Source organism: Rhinoderma darwinii, chromosome 5, assembly GCF_050947455.1.
Source record: "Rhinoderma darwinii isolate aRhiDar2 chromosome 5, aRhiDar2.hap1, whole genome shotgun sequence".
NCBI lineage: Eukaryota > Metazoa > Chordata > Amphibia > Anura > Rhinodermatidae > Rhinoderma > Rhinoderma darwinii.
The window spans coordinates 322,242,193-322,268,684 of NC_134691.1; the positions used below are offsets into that span (position 1 = coordinate 322,242,193).

Consider the following 26,492-nt stretch of genomic DNA (forward strand, 5'->3'; position numbering starts at 1 on the left):
AATTCTCAAATGAGACTTCAATAACAGGTATATAGGGGTGTTTCTTTATTCATATAGCCCTCATTGTATCTAAAAATAATCCTATGATTGATCTGATGACACGGCAACCTTAGATGAAGCCACTTCTTACAACTTCACGTTAGACATAATATACTAGTTACAACGTGCCCTACAATGAATATTTTACGTTCATGCCTCTTCATCTCCATAAAAGAACACAAAAGGTGCAATCATGTCAAATCAAGCGTTCCAAAGCCTCAAAAAGCCTCTTTATTCCCTATTTAATATGCCGATGAGACTGTAGAAGACCAGATACAATCCCCAAAAAAGCTGACCTATCCTACCCCATCATGAACATAATACCTGTAATAAGTCAAAAATACTAAAAATGAATACAGAACTATATATATATTCATTAATATCCACAGTAAAAGTGTAGTGTCTCTATAAAAGGGTAAAAATATCTTCTAAAGACAGATATTTACTGGCAAGAAATGAAAAGTGGCAGTAAAATTGATATGAAATCAGAAAAAATTATATATAAATCAAGTTTTTTGGCTCTAGGCTCATTGCGGTGTTAATGGAGCTGCCGCATGTCTTCTAGGTTTCCCCTCCTCAGAGGTACTCGCTCTCCTGGTGGAGATTCAGGTACGCTTTCTGGCAATGCTCCCTGGGTAAAAGTATACATATTGCTTTCCTGCAGAAGAATATGGTCCTCTCACCTATAGGTGGCACTAGACAGTTTTCTTCCTTCTGGAGAAGAGCTCAGTTTTATCCCTCCAAAAAAGAAAGTTCCGAGTGTTTTTGTAAAAATCTACAAAATCTGACTTTTTGCGAAGTGTACAAGGCGACTTTCAGCTTTTTTTTTTGCTATAGGGAAACATTGAACTCCCACTGTAAAAATGTAAGACCACGTGTGTGGCAGCTTCTCAGTCACCAACAGAAACAAATATTGACCCTTTGATTCACACATTGCATATCGGTTGTCTTTTTTTTTAGCCAAAGCCAGCAGTGGGTTAATAAAGAATGGGAGATATAAAGGAAGAATTTATACTTCATCCTCCTGAATTCACTTCTGACTGGCTCGAAAATCGGAATGAAAATCTGCAACACATATTGGGCGTGTGAATCCAGCCTTAAAACCCAGGATTAGCCAACTGTGGTTATTCAACCGCTGTGGAACTATAGCTCCCAGCATGCCAACGCCACAACTGCAGACGCGGCACAGATTACATATGCTGACAATGATAAACCATATATATATATATAAAAAAATTTTTTTAAAAAAAAAGAGGTTGCCATTTAAAAAACAAAAAAAGAAAGCCAGCGGCGGTGTGTATTAATGCTTCGGTTGTGCAAATGACTACAGTAATCATTACGAGAATTGTTCTTCAGAGGTCGTGTGTAGTACAGTCCAAGAGCGGTCAGATATTTTTCTTAAGCAGCATCACCCGAAGTGCGGCTCAGAGACAGATCCGATACTCTTATAAATTAAACTTAAAATGGAGAGGTTGTAGTGTAAAAGGTACTGAAAAGAGTCCGCAGAGTAAACGGTGTCCCATGGAGAGACCAGGTTATCTCACTCCAGTTCGGCAAGTCATCCATTCAAGACCTTGACATAACCTAGAAGGGAACAAAAATGGAAAAAAAAAATAAAACAAAAGTTTTTGGTAAAAACTACCAAAGGCAGATATGAAATGGACCTGAACACAGAAAAAAAAAAAAAAAAAAAAAATCCATTTAAGGGCCTGTTCACATCAGCGTTTGCTTTCTGTTGATCGCTTCTGTCTGAGCTTTCAGTTGGAGGAGCCAATCAACGGAAAGGCAAACGGAAACCATAGCTTCCTATTGCATCATCATTGAATTCAACGCTAATGCTTCCGTTGCTAATGGTTTCTGTTTTGACGGAATCAATAGCGAAAATCAAAGAAGAGCTTTTCCCAAAAATGTTGAATTGGCTACATATTAGTAAATGAGTAATTATAGCAGCAGCCAGAGTTTGGTAATTATTTTTTATTTACTTAGAACTATTGCCAGCTTTCTATTCAGTTGCGGCACCCTTTATTTTTTTTAAAAAGTTTCGCCATATTGGTTGTTACCTCTGAATTATCATCTTAGAAACGGATAAGACTTTGTCATGCTGTTAGCATAGTTCTACCATCAGTGCCCAACAAGAATCAAATCAGAGAGATGACAAGCAACACGGTCACACTTCTTGTCGCCACTTTTGCAAAAATGTCCACCAAGAATCAATCTCCAAATAAATTAAACATAATTGCCAAACTTAGGCGGCTTCCCTTGATTTACTAGTATATGGCCAATTTTACATTGCAGCAGCTTGGTGCGGGGTCCAGGTATCTGACCCCCCCCCCCCCCCCCCACCAATGACCTATACGGTGCCCGGAAAACCCTTTCACACATGGTGGTTGAGTTTCAGCAAAAAAAGCAGGAAAAATCATGACATGTGAAAAATAGCGCTGGTGTACTCCATTTAAACAGAGCAACGATCGGGAGTATGGGGACGAACGATCCTTATTATAAATCGCTCGTCCCCATACAGTCTGCATCTTGACGGCAGCGCATCCCATTCACACAGGGATATGCGCTGCCGAGAAGGGACCATGTTTTTGGCCGCATAAAAGATGTGATCAGTGGACGAACTAGTTTGCTCGCTTGTCAGCTGATCATTGCCCTGCATAATGAGCGTTCGTACGATTCAGAGGTGCAACACTGCGTGATTCGTGTACCTCCATGACCTTCTCTTTAGGTAGGTGCTCATAAACGGAACACTTTTATTAAGCTGTACACACAGGGTTTTGGCATGCACTGCGCTCATATAGTGTCGCAAGTGATTACGTGAAACATTTTAGTGGTAAAATTTGTCGCCTGTCAAAATAAGACCGTTTGGGTCACATTATGTGGAACAGTAAGAAATGGCATAGATTTCCTTCCTCGGTGTCAGACAGTTAGAAATGCACCGGAGGTGCGCGCCATTTGGTAAATTTGCTATAAATCACTCCAATTTGTGTAGGCCTAAAGCTCTTACACCGTCCAATTTTGGCAGGTACAACAAGCGCCATTCAAAGGGACCGCTCGTTGATCGGCGTTCGTTTGCTCCTGTCACAAGGAGCTACATATGGGGACAAGCGCTCGTTACTCCGATCGCTCGTCCCCATACATTAAAATATTATCGTGGTCAGCAGCACATGACAATACTTTTTTAAAACGATACGATCAGCGGATGATTGCGCGTTTGCTCGTTCATCTGCTGATCGCTGCCTTGTTTACACAGGGCAACGAGTGTTCTATGAATGTTTGTTTGCCCGATAATGGGCCAGGGTAAAAGGGCCTTTATTGTAAAAGTGGCTTTCAAACCGGAAGGTTTAATTAATTCCCAAGGAAAGACAATTTAAGGAAAGTTCCCGCTGCAGCGACAGAGAGAAGCGATCTATACGTACCCCTCTCCTGTGAGCGCACAGCAGGACTGGATATGCCATGGATGATCCTTTATAGAGCTGAGGGTCAGGTATTTGGAGATGTCGGCCGCCGTCATGCACCCTTTCATATCCTGTTTGTTTGCAAAGATAAGAACCGCTGCTTTCCGTAAATCCTAAATCAACGTAAATAGAGACGGTCAATGATAGATTTACTCAGCAGCCAAACAGGTATCGAAAAATAGACTTGGCATAGGAAACATTGTTGACTTTTTGTACAGTCTGCATTATTGAGATTTTCAGCACTTTAGGTATCGGGCCGCTCGGATTTCTCTGCCTGCTGGACTCCAGGGGTTTTGTAATGATATTTCTTGGTGGAACATTTCAAGCAATAAATCACCCAAGTCCTTGAGCTTTGCGCAAAGTGACGCAATCTGGAGAGCGCCACAAAACAAGTGAATCATGCAACGAGATACCCTGTGTCCTATATTCCTTTTGTAACAACATTTATTCTTCTCTGAACTAGAACCTATATTATGGATGTTCAGGCCGGCTGACATCATGCCCCTAGGCCATATTCAAGCAGAATTGATATATTAAAAACACACACCTGCTAGTTCCTCACCTAATCCAGTCATGTAGCCTCAAGAAAGAATAAAAAAAAAATTATATATATATAAAATTTGTCTTCAAACAGGCGTACATATCCCTTAAGGCTTTTAATAGCCGGTTATGTAAGCCAATGAGCAATTAGCCAAGACCATAGTTCAAACAGGATTCTTTTTTTTAAGTTAGTTATAAAAACAGTAAAAAAAAAAAAAAAAAAAAAAAGCGTATATCTACTCTCAAACACCATGTTGGACTTTACATATAGAAATATTTACATAAAGAGTTGGTGGGCTTACGTAATGCAATTTACAATAGATCTAGTGTTACAGCTCTGAAGCCTGCAGAATTGTGAACGCAGCTCTGCACTGGAGTACAGGATAGAACGCTTGATCAGAGCTTGCTAGGCAATCCAAAGTAAAAGCCCTTTTACACCGGCCAATGATCAGATGAATGCGAGATTGTACAAACGCTCATCCCGGATCATCGCCCTGTTCAGCCGACAAATTTTCAAACACTCGTTCGTTGGCTGATTGGATCTTTTGTGTGTCCCCAAAAAACAGGCGCTTGTCGGCAGCATGTCTTCCTGTGTAAACCGGGGATGTGCTGCCAATAAGATGCAAGAACGATCTTATTAATGATCGCTCATCCCATGCATTCTGGTCGTTGCGCTATGGTACGCTTGTCTCTTTCAGACACCGTTGGCTTTGAGAACTTTGAGAAACACCCAGGCACAGCTGATGGATTCCTCGTACTTCAGAGACAACCGGGATCCGCGTCATTTTGGGAAAGTAAATCTAAACTGTAAAGAACGTGTGGGAAACTTCAGCAGATGACATGGCGCGACCCACCTCATGCGCGAGCATCCTGTACAGCTCCTCTTTGGTGATGGAAAGTCTCTCCCTGTCAGTGCTGTCGACAACCAGGATAATAAACTGAGGAGAAAGAAAACATCTCGTTTTTAACCAGTACAATATTCTCTGCAACTCTTATACTTTTATTTTTAAAGGTGGTTGTGATTCTTAATTTCTGCTCAGATTTTTAGCCGCAGGAATAGTTTTTTTTTTTTTTTTTTACACATTGTTACAGATCGAAGCAAAATTGCATGAAGGCGCTCAGGAATTGTAGAGAGCTTGGAGGCACTTTTACAATAAGCAAGAGGTTTACTCCGAAAATATATAAGTACAGGTGTAGAATATAACTTTTTTACATTTTTGAACTCCGGTTCTACTCGTTTATGTCAAAAGTGTGAAAATTGTCGCAGCATACGATAGTAAGGACTCATGTACAAGACCGTAGCGGTCTGCACGGTCTGTGATTACAGCACGGATCACCTGAGAAGTGTCACCCGCAATCATGGACAGTGCATGGAGTTTAATGAGCCAAGACCTCAAATGCGGCCCGTAAAATGATGAGTCCAACTTTTTTTTTTGTGGTTCGGGCTGCGTGGAAACCACAGTCGTGGGCAATGGCCCATAGGATATAATGTCTCCTATTCGATCCGTAAAGGCGGAAATTATGCAGATGCAAGTGCACGGTCGTGTGCATGGGGCCCAAGTCATGGCATCTCTAGGCTAGAACTTGCTGATCTGTAGGAAAAACCCACTGATCCCTAGTTTAAAGGGGCCAAAACACAAGTAAAGCACATTTTTTCCCTACACACCACCAATCGCGACCAGGCATCGTGCAGGTGTCGCAGTTCAGCTCCATTCACTTGAACCCTCACATAGGAGTAGGCGATGGTATAGTCAGACACATCATCACTTACTGCGGTGGGAGTATTAGACTAAGATGGGTGCACTGACTTTCATGGCAGAATTCTTAAATCTATCCATTTGTGGCCTCTGGAAGAGGTTCGTGGTTCCCTAGAGAGGAGAGGATTTTCAACATTTTGCTCATTGGTGGGGAAAATCAGTCTTCACGGGGCGAGGAGGGTGCGGACATTGTGGGCTCTCCAGACTTTGCTTCCCCCAGGTTTTGGTACTTTGTTTTTAAAATGCCAGAGATTTTATTTGGGACATAAATTGTGACGTTTAGAGGCTCGTGAGTCAAAACATCCAGCACAAGTCTGTGCTGTCCACATACAATGCTCCTCTATTCATACACTATAGATCATGGAAGTGCAACATTTTTCCCTAGTTTCAATGAGAACAAAGCCCTTCTGTTACATCAGCCCGCAGAGAAGCTTCCAGAAGGATTAGCTGCAATATACATGAATGGTAAATGATCCACTACAACGTTTACAGGTCATATACTGGAAGCTTCAATAGGGTCGTGTCAAACGGATCAAAGACTTCTGACGAGACAAAACCATCAGCCGCAAACTACCCAGAGACCGTCCTCGCCATATCAGATTACAGGAAATGTCCCCTAATCCAGCATCAAAGGGACCGGATAGCTGCCAGATTAGTAAACATTCTGGATTATTGGACAGTGTCAAAAAAATATAAAAATTCACCTGTCAGGGTGGAAAACCAGTCCGTAAAAAATACCAAACTAAGGTGCACATCAGTATTCTGGTCAGTATTTTGCTTCAGTATTTGGAAGCCAAAACCATTTCTCTATAGGTTTATGTTCCACTCCTGGTTTTGGCTTCCGAAATATGAAGCAAAATACTGACCAGAATACAGGTGTGTGCATGAGGCCTAAGGCCTCATTGCACACGAACGTACTTTTGCGGCCGCAAATCCCCCAAAAGTCCACGAGAGAATTGCGACCCCATTCATTTCTAAGAGCCCATGCACACAACCGTGGTTTCCACGGCCCGTGCATGGCCAGGCTCATAGAAAATAATGGACGCGTTTAGCAGGCGGCTCGCGAGTGACTCCGCTGCTGGCCGATCCGGAAATCACAGCCGTGCACATGGCTACGGTCGTGTGCATAAGGCCTAAGGCTGGGGTCACACACAGTTTTTTTGCAGGCAGAAAATCTGCCTCAAAATTCCATGTGGAATTTTGAGGCAGATTTTGGTCTGCCTGCACGCCGATTTAGGCAGTGTTTTTCCCCGAGGCCATTGAGCGCCGACATCGTAAAACGCATTGCAAGCAATGGGCAGATGTTTGCCAACGTATTGGAGCCGTCTTTTCAGGCGTAATTCGAGGTGTAAAACGCCACCATTACGCCTGAAAATAGGTCGTGTGCACATACCCTAAGGCTGTGTTCACACTGAGGTTTTTTTCAGGAGGAAAATTCCTCCTGCAAAAACTGCTCCAGACGTTTCTTGCACAGTGGTTTGCCAAAAACTCGTCAAAACACTCTGTTTTTTTTTACCCTTTCTGACCGATTGAAATGGGGCTTTGGAAGCAGAAACCGCCTCAAAATGGGTCATGTAACTTCTTTTTACCACGACGCGTTTTTTTTGCTCGCAGTAAAAACAAAAAACTCGTCCAACTCCCATTGAAGTCAATGGGAGGCATTTTCGGGCGGTTTTTGCGGAGCGGTTTCCGCATGAACAGGGCCTAAGAGTACAGCTTACCACAACTCCAGCTGAAAGAGGATCACACCATAACAAGATCAATAAATACAAATCCTTGAGTTGTCGTTTTTTTTTGTTACAGCTATAACAGAACGGGTGACCCAGCTTTCCTAGACTTCAAAATGGCAGATTTGCCTAGTCATGAATGCCAACATTGTCATTCAGGAGTCTAGGAAAGCTGGATGACCACCAACATATAAAAATGGCCATATTAGTAATAAAACTTTCCCTGGAACCGATAAGGGCATGACCACACGTGGCGGATTTCCTCCGCAACTGTCCGCATCAATGCCGCACAGAATCTGCGTTGCAGATTCTGCTGCGGATCTGCACAAAATGTGCAGAAAATTGATGCGGACTAGCTGCTGCGGACTGCGGGAAAAGTGCTTCCCTTCTCCCTATCAGTGCAGGATAGAGAGAAGGGACAGCACTTTCCCTAGTGAAAGTAAAAGAATTTCATACTTACCAGCCGTTGTCTTGGTGACGCGTCCCTCTTTCGGCATCCAGCCCGACCTCCCTGGATGACGCGCCAGTCCATGTGACCGCTGCAGCCTGTGCTTGGCCTGTGATTGGCTGCAGCCGTCACTTACACTGAAACGTCATCCTGGGAGGCCGGACTGGAGACAGACGCAGGGAGTTCTCGGTAAGTATGAACTTATATTTTTTTTTACAGATACATGTATATTGAGATCGGTAGTCACTGTCCCGGGTGCAGAAACAGTTACTGCCGATCGCTTAACTCTTTCAGCACCCTGGACAGTGACTATTTACAGACGTCTCCTAGCAACGCTCCCGTCATTACGGGAGCCCCATTGACTTCCTCAGTCTGGCTGTAGACCTAGAAATACATAGGTCCAGCCAGAATGAAGAAATGTCATGGTAGTAAAACCAATACGCTCCGCAGCACACATAAGATCTGCGGACTTCATTGCGGAATTTTGACTCTCCATTGAAGTCAATGGAGAAATTCCGCCATGAGTCCGCCACTGCTCCGCAACAGACAGAGCATGCTGCGGACACCAAATTCCGCTCCGCAGCCTATGCTCCGCAGCGGAATTTTACGCCTCGTCTAAACGAACACTGCTAAATTAAAGTGTAAGTCAATGGACAAACGGCACCGCTGCGGATTAACGCTGCGGAGTGTCCGCAGCGGAATTTAAGTGAAATTCCGCCACGTGTGAACCCGCCCTAACTGCGCAGCCACTGGATCTGATTTACTGGCAGGTTTTTCTATAGTGTCAGTGGCTGTGCGCTCAGTAGTTGCAGATCTCTCTTCGCGGGATGATCCTGTGCAGCCTTACATTGTTCTTTTATCTACTCTTTCAAGATGATCTGAATTCCTGCATTTTCCACTCAAGCAATTTTCTGAGATTAAGAAGTAAACAGAGACTTTGCTTACTTGGGTGTAACCATCTGACTGCAGTCATGGTAAAGCTAACAGAGTGGATGAAGCCTGCACGCACAATACTGGCCGGCAGCCAGGACTCTCAGGTGAAGGGGTCCCTGCTGGTTACCTCGGTGTTCGAATAGTAGGTGTTCCACGAAGATCGCAGGGATTCCTGTCCTCCGATGTCCCACATTAAAAAGTGGGTATTTTTAACGACAATTTCTTCTACGTTGCTTCCTATGGTCGGGGAGGTGTGAACCACTTCATTCATTAAACTGAAAAGAAAATAGAATTGTGGAATGAAAGACAGCCGGCACCTCCGCTTCCTAATAGAGTGATGAATAAAGAGTTAAAGCTCTGTTCACATGTTATGGGGCGATGTTTGGCGCATACATCGCGTGAATTTACAGGAATATGCGACAAACACCCTGTATACCATATAGTCATCCAGGAGGGAGAAAATACCTGTGTGCCGTATACTTTTTGTTGGAGGATAAAGTTAGAGGAAAGCAGAGCCGGCTGCACTTTCCTATACAAAAAAATAAATATTATAATTTATACTGATTTATACCTCCCGGGCCTTACCAAAAAGGACACTTGGCATCCGTAGGGTTTATTGACCGCTGTACAGGGACAAGTAGTAAGGGATCGCCCAGCTTCATGAAATGGATGTTATTTTTTTTGTATTATAGGGGTTTTCCAGCCATTAAAAATGTATGGCCTATCCTCAGGATGGGATATCAAAAGCTGATGGGTCCCGAAAGTCGGACCACGATCCCCACTGATCAACGGTTTTTAATGGGCCGCAACGCTCGTACGAGCGCTGCTTCCCCTTCATTTCTTCTTGCTCACTGATTCGTCGACAAGCATTTAGCGGTGATTCACAGGTATCGCAGTCTTCTTCTCCCGTTCATTTCAATGGGAGAAGGCTGCAATATCTGTGAATCGCCGCTACGTGCGTGTCGACGAATCAGTGAGCAAGAAGAAACGAAGGGGAAGCCGCGCTCGTACGAGCGTTGCGGCCCATTCAAAACAGCTGATTGGCGGGGGTCCCGAAATTCAGACCCCGACCCATCAGCTATTGATAGCCCATCCTGAGGATAGGCCATACATTTTTAGTGGCTGGAAAACTGCTTTAACTAATACACTTTCCCAATATATTTCTATATTAATTGCTCACGGTTTTCAAGATCTCTAGTTGTTGTCATTCAGTACGAACATTCATTGTTTACTTCCAGTGGATAAAATTCTATCCACAGTCATGAGATGGACACACAGGTGCTGGGATCATTACATGGTCATGTGATGGACACGCAGGTGCTGGGATCGTTACATGGTCATGTGATGGACACGCAGGTGCTGGGATCGTTACATGGTCATGTGATGGACACGCAGGTGCTGGGATCGTTACATGGTCATGTGATGGACACGCAGGTGCTGGGATCGTTACATGGTCATGTGATGGACACGCAGGTGCTGGGATCGTTACATGGTCATGTGATGACACGGAGGTGCTGGGATCGTTACATGGTCATGTGATGGACACGCAGGTGCTGGGATCGTTACAGTATGTGCATCAGCTGTGTCTTCTAATGATCCCAGCACCTGCGTGTCCATCACACGACCATGTAACGATCCCAGCACCCGTGTCTATCACGTGAAAAACGGATAGAATTTTATCCACAGAAAGTAAACCATAAATGTTCCTACTGAATAACAAGCAGAGATCTTGAAAAACAAAGTATATTGGAAATGTTTATAACTTTAGCATATAAAAAAAAAAAAAAAAAAAAAGGAGGGTTCATGTTTCCGTTCCGTATTTCCATTTTACACGGACGTTGTGCTTCATTTGAACTTGTCACATGTCCCAGGAAACACCCATAGAAAGGTTACAAGAAGTTTTTGGTGGTTTTCTGTAGCTTTCAGGGCATAGAGAACAGTTTGAGATTACTCTGCTTGGCTTGCTTTGTTTTTTTGGGATTTTGGGAGTGAAATGTGTGCATTTACTTACTTATTTTGTGACGCTAGTTCCCTGCTGGCATCTGTGCGTCAAAAGCTCCTTGGCAAGTTCCTCCCACGCGGCGTCCTTTTTAGGCTACGTTCACACAGAGTTTGTGACGAGTTCTTTGACGCGGGAACCGCGCCGCAAAACTTATCAAAAACGGCCCGAAAATGCCTCCCATTGATTTCAATGGGAGGCGGAGGCATCTTTTTCCCGCAAGCAGTACAACCATCTCGCAGGAGAAAGATGGGACATGCCCTATCTTCGGCCTGTTTACGACTCTGACCTCCCATTGACATCAATGGGAGGCAGAGAAAGCGTATGTCGCAGCGTTTTATGCCTGCGGCGCTCAATGGCCGCGGGCGAAAAACGCTGCGAAAACCGACGTGCAGGGAGAGGAAAATCTGCCTCAAACTTCCAAACAGAATTTTGAGGCAGAATTTCCACCTGCAAAAAACACTGTGTGAACCCAGTCTTATAGCGGTCGTGGTAGCATTCTGCCCGCGTCTCCCACAGTTCTGGCTGATCATGCACCAATGCTATGAGTCTCTCCACATCCATCTTCAGGAATGAATGTGTACTGTAGTCCGAGTCTGTGAACTTTGGCTCACCCAGCAGTTGCTATGGCAACGGATCTGTCAAAAACGGATAGCACACGGAACCCTTCCGTGTGCCATCCGTTTTTTTGACTGACCCATTGACTATGGGCCACACGGTCACTGAATCACTGACCAAAGTAGGACATGCTCTACATTTGACGGATCAGAACAACGGATCCGTTTAAATAACTGAAGTGTGCACGGGCCCATTGAAATGAATGGGTTCAGGGTGCTATCCGTGACAAAAACAGATAGCACCCTGAAGGAAAAGACTGAAGAGGGCATGAGGCCTAAGGCTAAGAGTATTTCCATAGCAAAAAATAAACAATAGGCGACCATGTAATACAGGGTCACCCTGACTCCACCTTTGACGCAGCTCTCCACACTGCCTCATGAAGGTGCGTACAGAGTGGGGGACCCCTGAAGTTTATATGACCGAATATGCCACATATTAAACAGTCATTATCAGAGGAAGCTATTCCTACAAAATCTGATGTCAAGTTAAGAATCTCTGCAAATTGCCTCTCAAAATTTGAGAAAGTATCAGATATTGTGAACTTTGCTGCAACAAATGGAAAAAGTATGAGGGCTATTAAACATTGTACGGATGTAAACATTATAAAATGTACAATTATAAGGCTGGGGCTCCATGGCGCCTTTTGATGGCCCACGGGCAGCTGTCTCTATGAGGGGGGGGGGGGGGGTTGTTGACCGTCAGTCGAAACGTAACAAGTCGCTTACTAAGTTTGCCACTCATAGGGAAACATTGAGTGGTGGTAAGGCCACAATTGTACCGCAGAGGTCGCTGGAGCCGCCTTATAGCTATTGAGAGGAACGGGTTTGCGCTTCTTAGTTTCCCCCTCTGCATCTACATACTTATACATACAGTACTAGTACTTATGCTGCAGGTATAGTTTTCTACCATAGGAGGAAAGTTTGGGTGGCTTCCAAGACACCAGCGCAGTATAAAAGCCATTGTACCCGCTCTGGTCGTCGTGGTTACACGAGTGGATGCGACAAGTGACTACACATCACGACCATATGGTCAACGGTCTCAACCCGGCACTAAACATCCCTGATTCACTGTCCATGCTCTGCCTCTAAGACCGGAGTAAGATGCTTTCCTTCTGAGATCACGTGAAATGCATTATTCTATTCCTGACACAGCGAGATTAGTTTCCCCAGGAGGCCCCACATAATGGGTTGGCTTATCGGCGTTCTACTGTAAGCGCCAGAGATGCCACATTACTTATTGATATTACAGAACTGCTGTTTAAGCCGTCTTAGGCCGGGGATACACAGCGACTCCGGCCACGACACACGTCCAAAGATCGAAGTAATGTAAGTGAATGTAGTCGCATTACGACCGGCAAGTGACCGCGACCCCAGTCACAAGAAGTGCAGCGGGTTTGGATTCCTTGCACCGGTCACGACAACTTGCAGGTCACAAAGCAAAAACATTGTCTTTCATTACCTGCGACGCAGGCAGAGCGCCACAGAAAATTCTGGCCACAGAGCGTACTACATCCATACGACCTAGCCTTACTTTCCCACAATTCTTTGCACTCTAGTATTGCAACAACGTCCAATCTCAGTGGACCCTATAGTTCTGTACATCCGGGTTCATAAAGAGTATGAAATAGTGGTTATAACACGGGGCAGCAATCTTCGGCACTCGTGCTATTAAAAAAAAAATTCCCAGCATGCCCTGACAGCCTTTGGCTAGAATAAAGTCTTTGGCTGTCAGTGCATGCTGGGAGTTGTAGTTTCACCACAGCTGGAGTGCCGCAAGTTGCTGACCCTTGGTATAGAGGTTATTTATTTTGCATTCGCAGCAATCACTGCGTGAGGTGTAATCGCTAATACTTACAACTGGTAAAGAATAGTGGTTTTTCCTGCATTATCGAGTCCGACAATGATCACCTTGTGCTCTGCAATGAGAAAAGTAACCGATCAACCAAAAACACTCATTTCTGCTCAATACGCAAGTCCCACTCCCTGAGGATCCTCGTCTGCACCAACATAAGAATGTTAAAGGGCAACTGAACTTTTAAAAAAACTTTTGACATGTGAAGTTTTGATCGGTGGGGGTCCGAGCAGACTCCCACCGAAAGCTAAAACGAAGCGCAGAAGCACAGAGCCACTTTATTTCTCATCAGATTTCCTCAGAAAGGCGCATTAGTGGTAAACGGGCTCCGACTGTATTGATCCTGTACACAACTCCGAGGAAAGCCAATCAGAAACGTAGCAGCACAGCGCTCACCTGAGCTCTTCTGCCGCTTAGTTTTAGCAATCAGTGGGGGTCTCAGTACTCAGAAATAAAAGAATCGGACATGTCAAAAGTTTTTTTTAAAGTTTAGTTACCCTTTAAGACTTGTCAAGTCCACCTATGAGAACGAGGACTTCATAAACAATCCTGTGCCAGAGAGTGCATTAAGACACGAGCCAGACATGTGATTTTTGCCAACTGTATTAAGTAGAAATCTATAGCGAACGAAGACGCGAGGTCAACACAGCACAAGCAAATACAGCATAAAAAAAGTCTCTTTCCCCCTCATGTAAAGTTATAGATCCGCTGGAGAAGTCTTAAAGGATTTGTACAATACCTACCGTTAAATAAGTTGTATCATCATGACAGTCCCTTTCCATACGGCCTGTTCGAGCATTTGGATTGCAGAGGGGGTATTCCGCTCGGGACCCGTCTATTAGCAAACCGCGTCTCTGACTTCGGCAGAACCAGTCTATCCATGTATCACATGGACGGCCATTTATTTGAATATCCGGAACGTAAGACCTAATGCACATGACTGTTTTTTTTTGTCTGATTGCTATCCCGCAATATCGCAGCTAGCACACGGACCCATTCATTTATATAAAGTCCCGAACACAACTGATGTTTACGGATCCGTGTGGGGGCCGCCAATCCGGGCTGCAAAAACTCAGGACAAATTATTTTATGGTCCGGATTATCGATGCGACAAAATCGGAGACACCAATTTTTTGCTGCGGATCCGTGAATCCTGACGACACATGAGTGACCTACAGAAGGTTTCTTGTGGACAAATGGATTGAAACGGAGTTATGGTTTTGCGGTCCACAAAATCACTAGTCACGTGCATTAGGCCTAATTTCCCCCATATGATCGCTGCAGCAGAAATATATGACCAGACAGATTCCCCGGGCAAGCTGTCAGTCAGGGTCCCGGCAAGCTGTCAGTCAGGGTCCCGGCAAGCTGTCAGTCAGGGTCCCGGCAAGCTGTCAGTCAGGGTTCTAAAGCCGGACCAGTGGCGACAGTCTTCAGTATAAAAAGGATTTGTTGCGGTGAGACACCACGGTTACGTTTCGTTGCACATATATAAAAAGTAGCACTTTTGTAGTTTATCCTGTTTCGTCTATTTTCAGTTTGATTTTACACTCAAGAAAATCCCTCATTTGCTACCCAAAAACCAACAAGTCCATCCAACAGATCTCATCATGGGTCCATTTATGATTTTTTAAATAAAACAACTAAATAGACACCAGTAAGATATTATAGAGGCAGTTAACAGCCTACTTGTTGATGGTTTCCAGGTATATTATTTTTCACAGTGCACAGAAGAAAGTCATTAAAGGAAAATGGAGAGATCTTACAACAATGCTAGATTTTCCATTCGCTGACTGTAGCGCATGCATGACATGGACAGCCCATTCATTTTCTGTTTTAGGAACGGTGTAATGCTCCACTTCTCCTGCGGTGCTGCTACAGGGAAAAGGAACACTTGCTGCCTGGTTTCCTCACAGATTACTGCAGTGGGACACCCTATGACCAGTTTATCAACATGGGATCCTTCTAACGAGAAGGGATCAGCCTACGTGGACAATCCCTTTAACTGCAGAAGTTTGACGGTATTGGAGATCATGATCGCCCATTCGGATCCTCCGCTGTGTCGTTCCATGAGTGCCCGTCCCTTCCTCACTCATGACGCAGATCTGCCCTCTTAATCATGTGAATTCCCAAAAACAAAACTAGAACATGAAGACTGCATCTAAAACCCGAAATGAGCCGCCACGTCACAGGGAGAGAAGATCTTGACTCACCACAAGTGTAAACATCGCTCTAGGGAGAATGAGAATTATTAACTCCCCATTGCTTCATGTTGTGTTCAGTGTGGAGAAAGTCACCACATATTACTTACATTTCCAGCAGATCATGTAGAAGGAAATATAAAACTAAACCCTGCGCTATCACAGGGTCAACTATTAGAAGGTTTTTCGCTCTTAGGGTATGTTCACACGACCTATTTTCAGACGTAATTTACGCCTCGAATTACGCCTGAAAAGACGGCTCCATTATGTCGGCAAACAACTGCCCATTGCTTGCAATGGGTCTTACGAAGTTCTGTTCCCACGAGGTGTCATTTTACAAGGTGTAATTTTTCAAAAGACGGCGCGTAAAAAGACGCCTGCGTCAAAGTGCATGTCACTTCTTTGGACGTTTTTGGAGCCGTTTTTCATTGACTACATTGAAAAACAGCTCCAATAACGTCCGTAAAATATGCCGCAAAAAACGCGAGTACTTACAAAAACGTCTGAAATTCAGGAGCTGTTTTCACCTGAAAACAGCTCCGTAATTTCAGACGTATTTTGCGTGTGAACATACCCTTAGGCCTGTATGGCTTATTCAAAGGACAGGCCCATAAAGGTCTGATAAGCGGGTGTCTCCATTCATTCTCCGTCTGGATGCAGCCAGTGTGCCTAGACGGAACAGGATTTAAGGAACCTCTATATTCCCCTGCTAGATGTAGAACTTTAGCACCAATGCCCTCTATATCTCGCTCGAGAGGCACAACTAGCACCAGCGAGGCTCCTTAAAGGAGTTTTCCCATAATCATATATCACCTGTCCACAGGATAGGTGATGAATATCTGATCGGTGGTGGTCCGATTGATGGGATGGAGGGGTAGTTTGCATGCTCGGCCACCGCGTGATTCATTTCCATCTGGCTCACAGGAACGGCAAGGTAAGTCCGTTCTCGTGATTGGTGGTGGTCACAGCGGTCAGAACCCCCACTGATCAGAGTGCTCACTACTAACCTGTGATCTGGTAGCATGTCTATGGGTTTTTACAAGATTTTCTTTTTAATTCTTTAAAATGAGTTTAAGTTAATGTAAAGTTTTAAAGGGATTGCCCCACTAAATCTAACGAGCGCCTCTGTAAAGTCATGACAGGTTCACTCTGCTGGCTTGTTAACTGAGGTGGTCCTTAACTGGAGACATCCCTCTCTGGCCCCCTTATAGACAGGTTGTCATGGTGGGATCGGCAGCATTGTAAATATTCACTGGAAAATCCTCCAGACTGCGTATTCTCAGCGCGGATTCAGTGGTCCAAATACAGACGGTAGAATAGATGGCGGTGTATCCGGATCTACACACTTCTGGAGAGGCGGGGTGTCTAACTACACAACTTCGAAGAGCCCGCGGTGGGGAAAGAGGTGACAATACATAGACATTAGTGACCATCAAGAAGGATGTGAGTGAAGGAGGACACTAACCGTAAGAGATCACCACAATGCTGCATTATCTGTACACGTCTCTTTTCTTAAAGGTGTCTGGGGGGGGGGGGGGGGGGGTTCTAAAGTGGTGATGGACTCGTCTTGTGGGTCGTCTTGTGAAGGTGACCCCCGTTCATATTACATTTTAGGGAATTTGGCCATCATAGAGGTGGGGTCCTCCGATCAGGACCCCCTCCATGAGTGTCTCCCATTCTGGCGAACTCAAGCTGTATAAAATATATCAAAATCAGCTGTACAGCAAGAAAGACCCGGGGAATCAGCTGAATATCCCGTCAGACGCATTTTGAAAGGAGTTGTCCAGATTCAGCAAATACATTTTAATCATTAAAAAGTTAGACAATTTTCCCATATACTTTGTGTATTAATGCCTCACAGTTTAAGATCTCTGCTTGTTGTTATTCAGTGGCACATACATGGTTTACTTCCAGTGGATACAATTCTGTCCATCGTCATGTGACGGGCACACAGGTGCTGGGGTCGTTACGTGGTCATGTGACGGGCACACAGGTGCTGGGGTCGTTACGTGGTCATGTGACGGGCACACAGGTGCTGGGGTCGTTACGTGGTCATGTGACGGGCACACAGGTGCTGGGGTCGTTACGTGGTCATGTGACGGGCACACAGGTGCTGGGGTCGTTACGTGGTCATGTGACGGGCACACAGGTGCTGGGGTCGTTACGTGGTCATGTGACGGGCACACAGGTGCTGGGGTCGTTACGTGGTCATGTGACGGGCACACAGGTGCTGGGGTCGTTACGTGGTCATGTGACGGGCACACAGGTGCTGGGGTCGTTACGTGGTCATGTGACGGGCACACAGGTGCTGGGGTCGTTACGTGGTCATGTGACGGGCACACAGGTGCTGGGGTCGTTACGTGGTCATGTGACGGGCACACAGGTGCTGGGGTCGTTACGTGGTCATGTGACGGGCACACAGGTGCTGGGGTCGTTACGTGGTCATGTGACGGGCACACAGGTGCTGGGGTCGTTACGTGGTCATGTGACGGGCACACAGGTGCTGGGGTCGTTAGTAACGGTACGTTCAAATGGCAAACTAAAAACGGCTGTAAAATACGGTGCGGTTTTCAAGGGAAAACAGACTCTGATTTTCAGTCGTTTTTTAAACCACAAGCATTTTTTCAGGCTGTTTTTGGAGCGGTTTTTCTATTGACCCCATGAAACACGGCTCCAAATACGTCTCAAGAAGCGATATCACTTCTTTTTACGTGCCTTTTTTTTTTTTTTTTTTTTTTTTTAAACGGCCGCGTAAAAACCGCCCCTCAGAACAAAACAGTTTTTCCTATTGAAATCAATGGGCAGATGTTCGGAGGCGTTCAACTTCCGTATTTTCAGCTGTTTTTCAGGGAGTTTATGGCCCAAAAAAAAAAAAGGCAGAAAGTAAGCTGTGTGAACAGACCCTTACAGTAGGTGTATCAGAGTTGTGTCTTCTAACGATCCCAGCACCCGTGTGTCCAGCACATGACCATGGACAGAATTGTATCCACTGGAAGTAAACCATGAATGTTTTTACTGAACAACAAGCAGAGATCCTGAAAACTGTGGCATACAGAAAGTATATTGGAAAATGGAATAACTTAATTTTACAAATATAACATTAATTTCGGAACTGGACAACCCCTTTAAGTTTACCTTCAGCTTTCAACATCTAGTTTGTGAGGGGGGCCCCCAGAAATCATATGTAATCCATGGGGGATCCTGGCAGAAAATGTTACATATTTCTGCAGCGCCACCACAGGAGAAATGAAGCATTACACAGTTCCCATTGAAATCAGTGGGCTGTCCACGTAAATTCACTCTCCACTTTGGCTAATAGACATGGGTCCTGAGAGTCCAGGCTCGACAATCACAGGTTAATGACCGCAGCATTATATTATTATACATAGTAGAGAAAATACTATAAGACCAATCGCTGCAGAAGAACAATGCTGCAATATAAGAGGTATTACAGGAGGTAAGCGAGACAGAAACCGGAGAGGTATCACTTGTATAAAGCCTATGACGAACATGTCCAGCAGTAACCACAAAACCGGATTATCACGCAAATGTACCGTCATAAGAGGGGGAGGGGGGACTGTAAGGCTGGGTTCACACGACCTATTTTCAGACGTAAACGAGGCGTATTATGCCTCGTCTTACATCTGAAAATACGGCTCCAATACGTCGACAAACATCTGCCCATTCATCTGAATGGGTTTGCCGACGTACTGTGCAGACGACCTGTAATTTACGCGTCGTCGTTTGACAGCTGTCAAATGACGACGCGTAAAAATACAGCCTCGTCAAAAGTGCAGGACACTTATATACATTATATGCGGGGCACTTATATACATTATATGCGGGACACTTCTATACATTATATGCGGGACACTTCTATACATTATATGCAGGACACTTCTATACATTATATGCGGGACACTTCTATACATTATATGCGGGACACTTCTATACATTATATGCGGGACACTTCTATACATTATATGCGGGACACTTATATACATTATATGCGGGACACTTCTATACATTATATGCGGGACACTTATATACATTATATGCGGGACACTTATATACATTATATGCGGGACACTTATATACATTATATGCGGGACACTTATATACATTATATGCGGGACACTTATATACATTATATGCGGGACACTTATATACATTATATGCGGGACACTTATATACATTATATGCGGGACACTTATATACATTATATGCGGGACACTTATATACATTATATGCGGGACACTTATATACATTATATGCGGGACACTTATATACATTATATGCGGGACACTTATATACATTATATGCGGGACACTTATATACATTATATGCGGGACACTTATATACATTATATGCAGGACACTTATATACATTATATGCAGGACACTTATATACATTATATGCAGGACACTTATATACATTATATGCAGGACACTTATATACATTATATGCAGGACACTTATATACATTATATGCAGGACACTTATATACATTATATGCAGGACACTTATATACATTATATGCAGGACACTTATATACATTATATGCAGGACACTTATATACATTATACGCAGGACACTTATATACATTATACGCAGGACACATCTATACATTATACGCGGGACACTTCTATACATTATATGCGGGACACTTCTATACATTATATGCGGGACACTTATATACATTATATGCAGGACACTTATATACATTATATGCAGGACACTTATATACATTATATGCAGGACACTTATATACATTATATGCAGGACACTTATATACATTATATGCAGGACACTTATATACATTATATGCAGGACACTTATATACATTATACGCAGGACACATCTATACATTATACGCAGGACACATCTATACATTATACGCAGGACACATATATACATTATATGCAGGACACTTATATACATTATATGCAGGACACTTCTTTGGACGTTTTTGGAGCGGTTTTCTCATAGACTCCAATGAAAACAGCTCCAAAAACGGACGTAAAAAACGCCACGAAAAACGCGAGCTGCTCAAAAAACGTCTGAAAATCAGGGGCTGTTTTCCCTTGAAAACAGCTCTGTATTTTCAGACGTTTTTGGTCACTACGTGTGCACATACCCTTAGGGTATGTTCACACGTAGTCAACCAAAACGTCTGAAAATCCAGAGCTGTTTTCAAGGGAAAACAGACCCTGCTTTTCAGACGTTTTTTTACCAACTCGCATTTTTACCAACTCATTTTTTTACCAACTCGTTTTTCGCGCCGTTTTCGCGCCGTTTTTGGAGCTGTTTTCATTGGAGTCTATGAGAAAACAGCTCCAAAAACGTCTGAAAGAAGTGTCCTGCACTTCTTTTGACGAGGCTGTATTTTTACGAGTCGTCGTTTGACAGCTGTCAAACGACGACTCGTAAATAACAGGTCGTCTGCACAGTACGTCGGCAAACCCATTCAAATGAATGGGCAGATGTTTGCCGACGTATTGCAGCCCTATTTTCAGACGTAAAACGAGGCATTATACGCCTCGTATACGTCTGAAATTTGGCCGTGTGAACATACCCTTACATAGAATACAGCATGGTCTTATCCAGAGAGACTAACGGGGGAGGGGACCTGACAATTGTTCCATCAATAATTAAAAAAAAAAAAAAAATCTATCTAATTTTCCCATACGTCACACTGACCAGAACTAGCAAAATAACGCAGCAAATTCATCCTCCGCTCTTATTTAAAATCACAGCTGACGCAGACACGGAAATGCCTTTAATCCGGTAAAGTCTTATAATCCGGCACAGAATGGTTAGAATTCACAAGACGAAGCAGAGACCTAATAAGCTTCGCAGGAGAGGTTTCCGGTATAACCGCCAATGGAACCGTACTGTCCGCGCTTCTGGTGGGAGACGCACCCGCAATCATCTTTGGAGGTTCCCTACCCGAACACGTTTTATAGAAATCACTGACCATCCTGATCATGAAGTATTTCTGCTACCAGGTCTGATTGATGCCGGATTAAAGGAATTTGACTATTAATTATGGTAAGAGATGGACATAAAGCAGGAGGGGACTACGGACCACTCAAGAGACGACGCTTAAAGGGGGATTCTGACCATTAACCCTAGGATACCTCATATAGGTCTGATGGGATGGACGCCCGTGTATTGAGAGAATAGGGGTCCTGTGACCACCACTGTGTCCAGCAAGAGGGAGAGCAGAGCGCACAGGTGCCTCCATTCTAGTCTACAGGCACCACAAAAACCACCACCCGCTTACCTCCTCATTATGTATAAGGCGGAGTTCACACATCAAGGATTTTCGTTGCAGATTTTGCCCTTTGCAGCGCAAAGAATGAAGAATTGCGTCAAACCCGTAATAAAATGTGCAACAAATCCACGACGTGTAAACTCAGCCCAATAGAGAGCGACACGCATGCTCCACCGGAGAGCTCTAAACCGTAACCGCGGTACAGTATTACAATAGTAACTAGATCATTCATTTTTCCCTGTTTGGAGCCTGTAGGACATCAGATAATTATAAGGGATAATTGTCAATTCTGGGAAAACCACTTTACATTTTTTATTTTTTTTAATATATAGATAAGCAGTAAAAGCACAAAATAAAACATAGCAAGCTAATAAACGGGTAGTAGGGACTGTGCAGAAGCAGGAGCTCAGTCGGGTCAGCAATCTTCGGCACGCCAGCTGTTGTGAAACTACAACTCCCAGCATGCCGTGACAGTCAATGGGTTGAATATTAAAGCAAAGGCTGTCAGGGCATGCTGGGAATTGTAGTTTCACAACAGCTGGAGTGCCGTAGGTTGCGGACTCCTATGGAGCAGGCAGTAAGAGCAGCGGCTGTGCAGGAGGAGCGGAGCAGGGAGATGGGTCTTTGTTAGCAGCTCGCAGGCACTTGCCTTGGTTGCAGAAGAAGTTCCACAGCTTGGCGAAGATGAGCCCCATGCTGAGAAGGGGCAAAGCCGAGCTCCGCTAGTCACATAGGTGTGAGTCTCCGTCCAGTACCGGCTCTCCCTGCGAGTCAGGCCACAGTCTCCATCCGCCCTCACCACGGAGACACTCACACAGCGCTCAACAGCTGGCTCCTCAGATGTGTACGCTCTCCACGCACGGCCGGCTTACGTCACCGAACGTCTGACGCTTGTAAGGCGATCTGACATCAACCGCCTTTCTTTCCAATTGGATAATTCTACTCCTGCCCGCTTTCATTTTCAGCCAATCAGAGATTTGATAACATCAGGTCATGCAGATTTGAGCTGATTGATGATTGGTTGTTACAAACAGTAACCAAATAGTATGCAAATAGTAATATCAGTGAAAACTACAATACCCGGCCTGCTAAGTCTCTCATTAGCCTGTCAGAGCACGCTGGGAGTCGTAGTTTTTCAATAGTGTAGACCAAATCATTGCCTATGGCATTGAAACTCTAAATTTCTGTATGATCGTGTCTCTCTATATGATTCGGATTGTATGAGCTACTTGTATAATCATATTCTAAAAGCTAGTGACCACACAAAAATGGCCCCTAAAGTCGCTCATCTGAGCACTAGAGCGATAAACGTCAGGAAATTCATTTCGTATGAAATGTCTCTGCCAAAATTAGATATACCGGCATTTCTGTCTTTTTGCTGCAGTGTTTGCACTGGGCTAGAGATATAAGTCTACATAAACATGGCCGCCGCAGGATTATTAATGAAGACACTTCTTTTCCAGAATTTTTAATTTTCAATGTCGGTCAAGAAGAGGCACATGTACTTTGTGTAGCCAACTGATGGCTGGATAACAGATTGAGAAGATTCGCTGTCCTGGTTTTTTGACTCCTTCCACTTTCCGTAGCCAGGTAACCAGACCCTCACTCTTCATGCTTCTAGGTTATGTCTCCCTCCATATATGTTTCTCCTTCCTTCCCTTCCTCATCCTAGGACAGTTCGGGGTGAAAATCATCATCCACAGAGATTGTCACCCAGCTTTCCCAGACCCCTGATAGGCAAATCTACCTTGTTCCATAGCTTCTATATCAGTGCATAACAAGCTAGTTTTTCTATTCAGGTATCTGGAAAAGCTGGGTTGGACCCCTATGGAAGTTGTAATGGCGGCCTAATTGGTAGTCACCCAGCTTTTCCAAGTTTAATAGAACCCTGTGGGGAATTTCATGCAATTTGTGATAATCGCTCTATCATGCACGCATGCAACTTTATAGGAAAACATTCTGATATCACACTGCGATCTCGCGTGATGACATGAGAGCAACAATCTCGCACGATTTATCGTCATGGAGACACTAGGGTTCTGTTAAAATAGCTTACAATATTCTGCGATTGTGATGTTCTACAATATGGCAATGCGATTTTGCTTTTTTTATCTATTTAAAAAGGCTCCTCCCCTAAATGGCAGAAAATTGCATATATGATTTTACATTTTCAGCAATGCGATATCGCATGAAATCAGTGTGCTTATCGCATGCAATTTTGTTGCGCAACTTCGTGTGGCGCAATCCATAACCTCTCTCGATCAGTTGTCATCTGCAGGGAAGCTGCGTCTGGCCACTGGCGACCCCTACAGGAAAAATCTAGCATTACATGGCGAGCATTCACTTGAATATAAGGGTATGTTCACACGCAGTAGCAAAATACGCCTGAAATTACGGAGCTGTTTTCAGGCGAAAACAGCTCCTGAATTTCAGATGTTTTTGCAAGTACTCGCGCTTTTAGTGGCGTCTTTTACGGATGTTATTAGAGCTGTTTTTCAATGGAGTCAATGAAAAACGGCTCCAAAAACGTCCCAAGAAGTGTCCTGCACTTCTTTGAAGCGGGCATAATTTTACGCGCCGTCTTTTGACAGCGACGAGTAAAATGACAGCTCGTCTGCACAGAACATCGTAAAACATAGGGCATGTCGCTTCTTCCCGCGAGCCGGTTTTACCGCTCGCGGGGAAAAAAAATCGCCTCTTCCTCCTATTGAATTCAATGGGAGGCGTTTACGGCCGTTTTTTGGCACGGTTTCCGTTCTAAAACATACCATCTACAGTGGGTAGAAGAGATCAGTCTATGGTTACGGCCTGCTGCGTGACTGATGATCGTGTTCTCGGTTATTCTTGTTGTCTTTCAGAAGTTAATTGCATCTCCAGCGTGAAATGTCATTCTTCCCTAAGATACGTCTGAGACAGGAAGTAGAAGAATATCTGCGTAATGTGTATCACAACAATGAGGTGAGCGTTCTGTGAATGAAAAAATACAATATATGATGTTTCAATGTACAAGATAATTAAAGGGATATTCCATCTTAGGCATTTATGCCACATCCCCCGGTTATGCTGTAAGTACATGTTCGGTTTGGCGTCCACCATCCGGAAGAACGGAGATCCAGTGACCCCATTTGACCAATTCCTAGCGGGTGTCAGCTGCTGCTTGTCCCCGTTGAAATTTATGTGGCTGTGAAGTGCTTGTGTTCGACTCTTCGTTGGGAATTTTGGAGAGAGCTGAGCGCCGCAGAGGTGGATACGCTGTAAATGTCAAAGATGGGACTATCCCTTAAAGCTGCGACTCCTAAAATTTGACTGTGCCCCAGAATTCTTATATGCAGTAACTGTTTGCAGTGTTTCTATTATAAGCGCTGGTGATTGTGCTCCAATTTTGAAGCAGGAAGTAGCTGTCTGACCGCTATCACTGCCAGCCATAAGATGTCATGAGGCTGCTGTTTCACTCGGAGGATCCGCCTCCTCCCTCCCTCAGCTCCTCCTGGCAGTTGATTAGTAAGAGTGCCCTCCCTCATGTTTCCCTGGAAGTCAATCACAGTGAAAGAACTCTCTTTGTTTCATCCCCCTCACTCTGCAAAGACACCACTGTAACTGTGAAGTGTGAAAAATTATCTTTTATCAGCAATGTATTAAAGGGTTACTAAACTTTTGAAAACGTTTGACATGTCAGAAGTTTTGATCGGTCAGGGTCCGATCACCCATTGCCAAAACAAAGTGGCAGAAGCACTCGGTGAGCGCCGAGCCGCTTCGTTCCTGATTGGCTTTCTTTGGAAAGCCGAGCGAGCAATGTACGGTCTCCTAGACTTTCTATTGAGCCAGTACATCGCTCCGAGGAAAGCCGATCGTAAACGAAGTGACACAGCGCTTCCATCGCTTCGTTTTAGCGATCGGTGGGGGTCTCAGTGCTCGGACCCCCACCAATCCAAACTTCTGACGTGTCACTATGTCATGTCAAAAGTTTTTTTTAAAGTTTAGTTACATTTTAAGGCCCCATGCACACTTTCCTAATTTTGATCCGCAATTACGGACCGTAATTGCGTATGGAAGTATGGACCCATTAATTTCTATTGCCCACAGACACCTTCCCGGACATTTCCTATTTTTTTATTTTACGGACTGTGCTCCCATACTTGATAATGGGAGCACGGCCTGCAAATGCGGGTGACTGTCTGCGGCCGGCTGTAGCCATAATCACGGACCGGGATTACGGCTATGGCCATGTGCAGGGGGCCTAAGGCACTTTTACACAGGCCAATGATCGGGCATACAAGCATTCATACAAACACTCGTACCTGATCGTTGCCCTGTATAAACAGGGTGGCCATCAGACAATGAACGAGCTTATCGTCTGATCGGATATTTTATGCGGCCACAAAAATGGTCACTTGTGGGCTGCACATCTCCCTGTGTAAACAGGAAGATGCGCTGCCGACATGATGCAAATATATGGGGACGAGCGGTCGTATTATCAATCGTTCGTCCCCATACATTAACGATCATTGCTCCTTTTGAATAGAACTAACCGGCGCCGATCAATGTGCTGTATTGTTGATCGGCGCCCATTTTTACGACCGGTATCGGGCTACACACCAACCTTTTTGCTAAGATCAAGTGCAGTGTCTGTTCTTATCAGTGGTTGAAA

The 26,492-nt window shown here is 44.4% G+C and overlaps 2 protein-coding genes across 5 annotated transcripts in view; one reads left to right on the forward strand and one right to left on the reverse strand.

The window, feature by feature from the left end:
• Nucleotides 1-242: 242 nt before the first annotated feature.
• Nucleotides 243-23,039, reverse strand: ARL5B (ARF like GTPase 5B). Of its 2 annotated transcripts, none has more exons than XM_075827584.1 (6): nt 22,494-23,039; nt 13,374-13,434; nt 9,030-9,177; nt 4,892-4,975; nt 3,459-3,610; nt 243-1,623 (listed from the first exon to the last, which is right to left on the reverse strand). In XM_075827584.1, exons 1-6 carry the CDS (start codon nt 22,537-22,539, stop codon nt 1,575-1,577), a joined length of 540 nt encoding a protein of 179 aa, XP_075683699.1. In that variant the 5' UTR covers nt 22,540-23,039; the 3' UTR covers nt 243-1,574. The 2 variants fall into 2 exon arrangements, with proteins under 2 accessions (XP_075683699.1, XP_075683701.1); XM_075827586.1 differs by lacking the exon at nt 22,494-23,039 and adding an exon at nt 14,114-14,251.
• Nucleotides 22,488-26,492, forward strand: part of NSUN6 (NOP2/Sun RNA methyltransferase 6) — a 30,050-nt gene continuing 26,045 nt past the window's right edge. Inside the window, exons 1-3 of one of the 3 annotated variants that reach the window (XM_075827582.1) lie at nt 22,488-22,737; nt 23,308-23,412; nt 24,700-24,802. In XM_075827582.1, the coding sequence (XP_075683697.1) occupies nt 24,728-24,802 (75 nt within the window). In that variant the 5' untranslated portion in view covers nt 22,488-22,737; nt 23,308-23,412; nt 24,700-24,727. Of the gene's footprint in view, nt 22,738-23,103; nt 23,413-24,699; nt 24,803-26,492 lie in introns of those variants that run through there. The other 2 variants (XM_075827583.1, XM_075827581.1) reach the window with 2 other exon arrangements.

Excerpts from the sequence above, each read along its gene's own strand:
- ARL5B (XM_075827584.1), bottom strand. The coding sequence starts at position 22,539 with ATGGGGCTCATCTTCGCCAAGCTGTGGAACTTCTTCTGCAACCAAG. Across the intron at positions 4,976-9,029 it reads CCTACTATTCGAACACCGAG|TTTATTATCCTGGTTGTCGA; the intron begins GTAACCAGCAGG and ends CTTTCTCCTCAG. Across the intron at positions 1,624-3,458 it reads TGTGCGCTCACAGGAGAGGG|GTTATGTCAAGGTCTTGAAT; the intron begins GTACGTATAGAT and ends GTTCCCTTCTAG.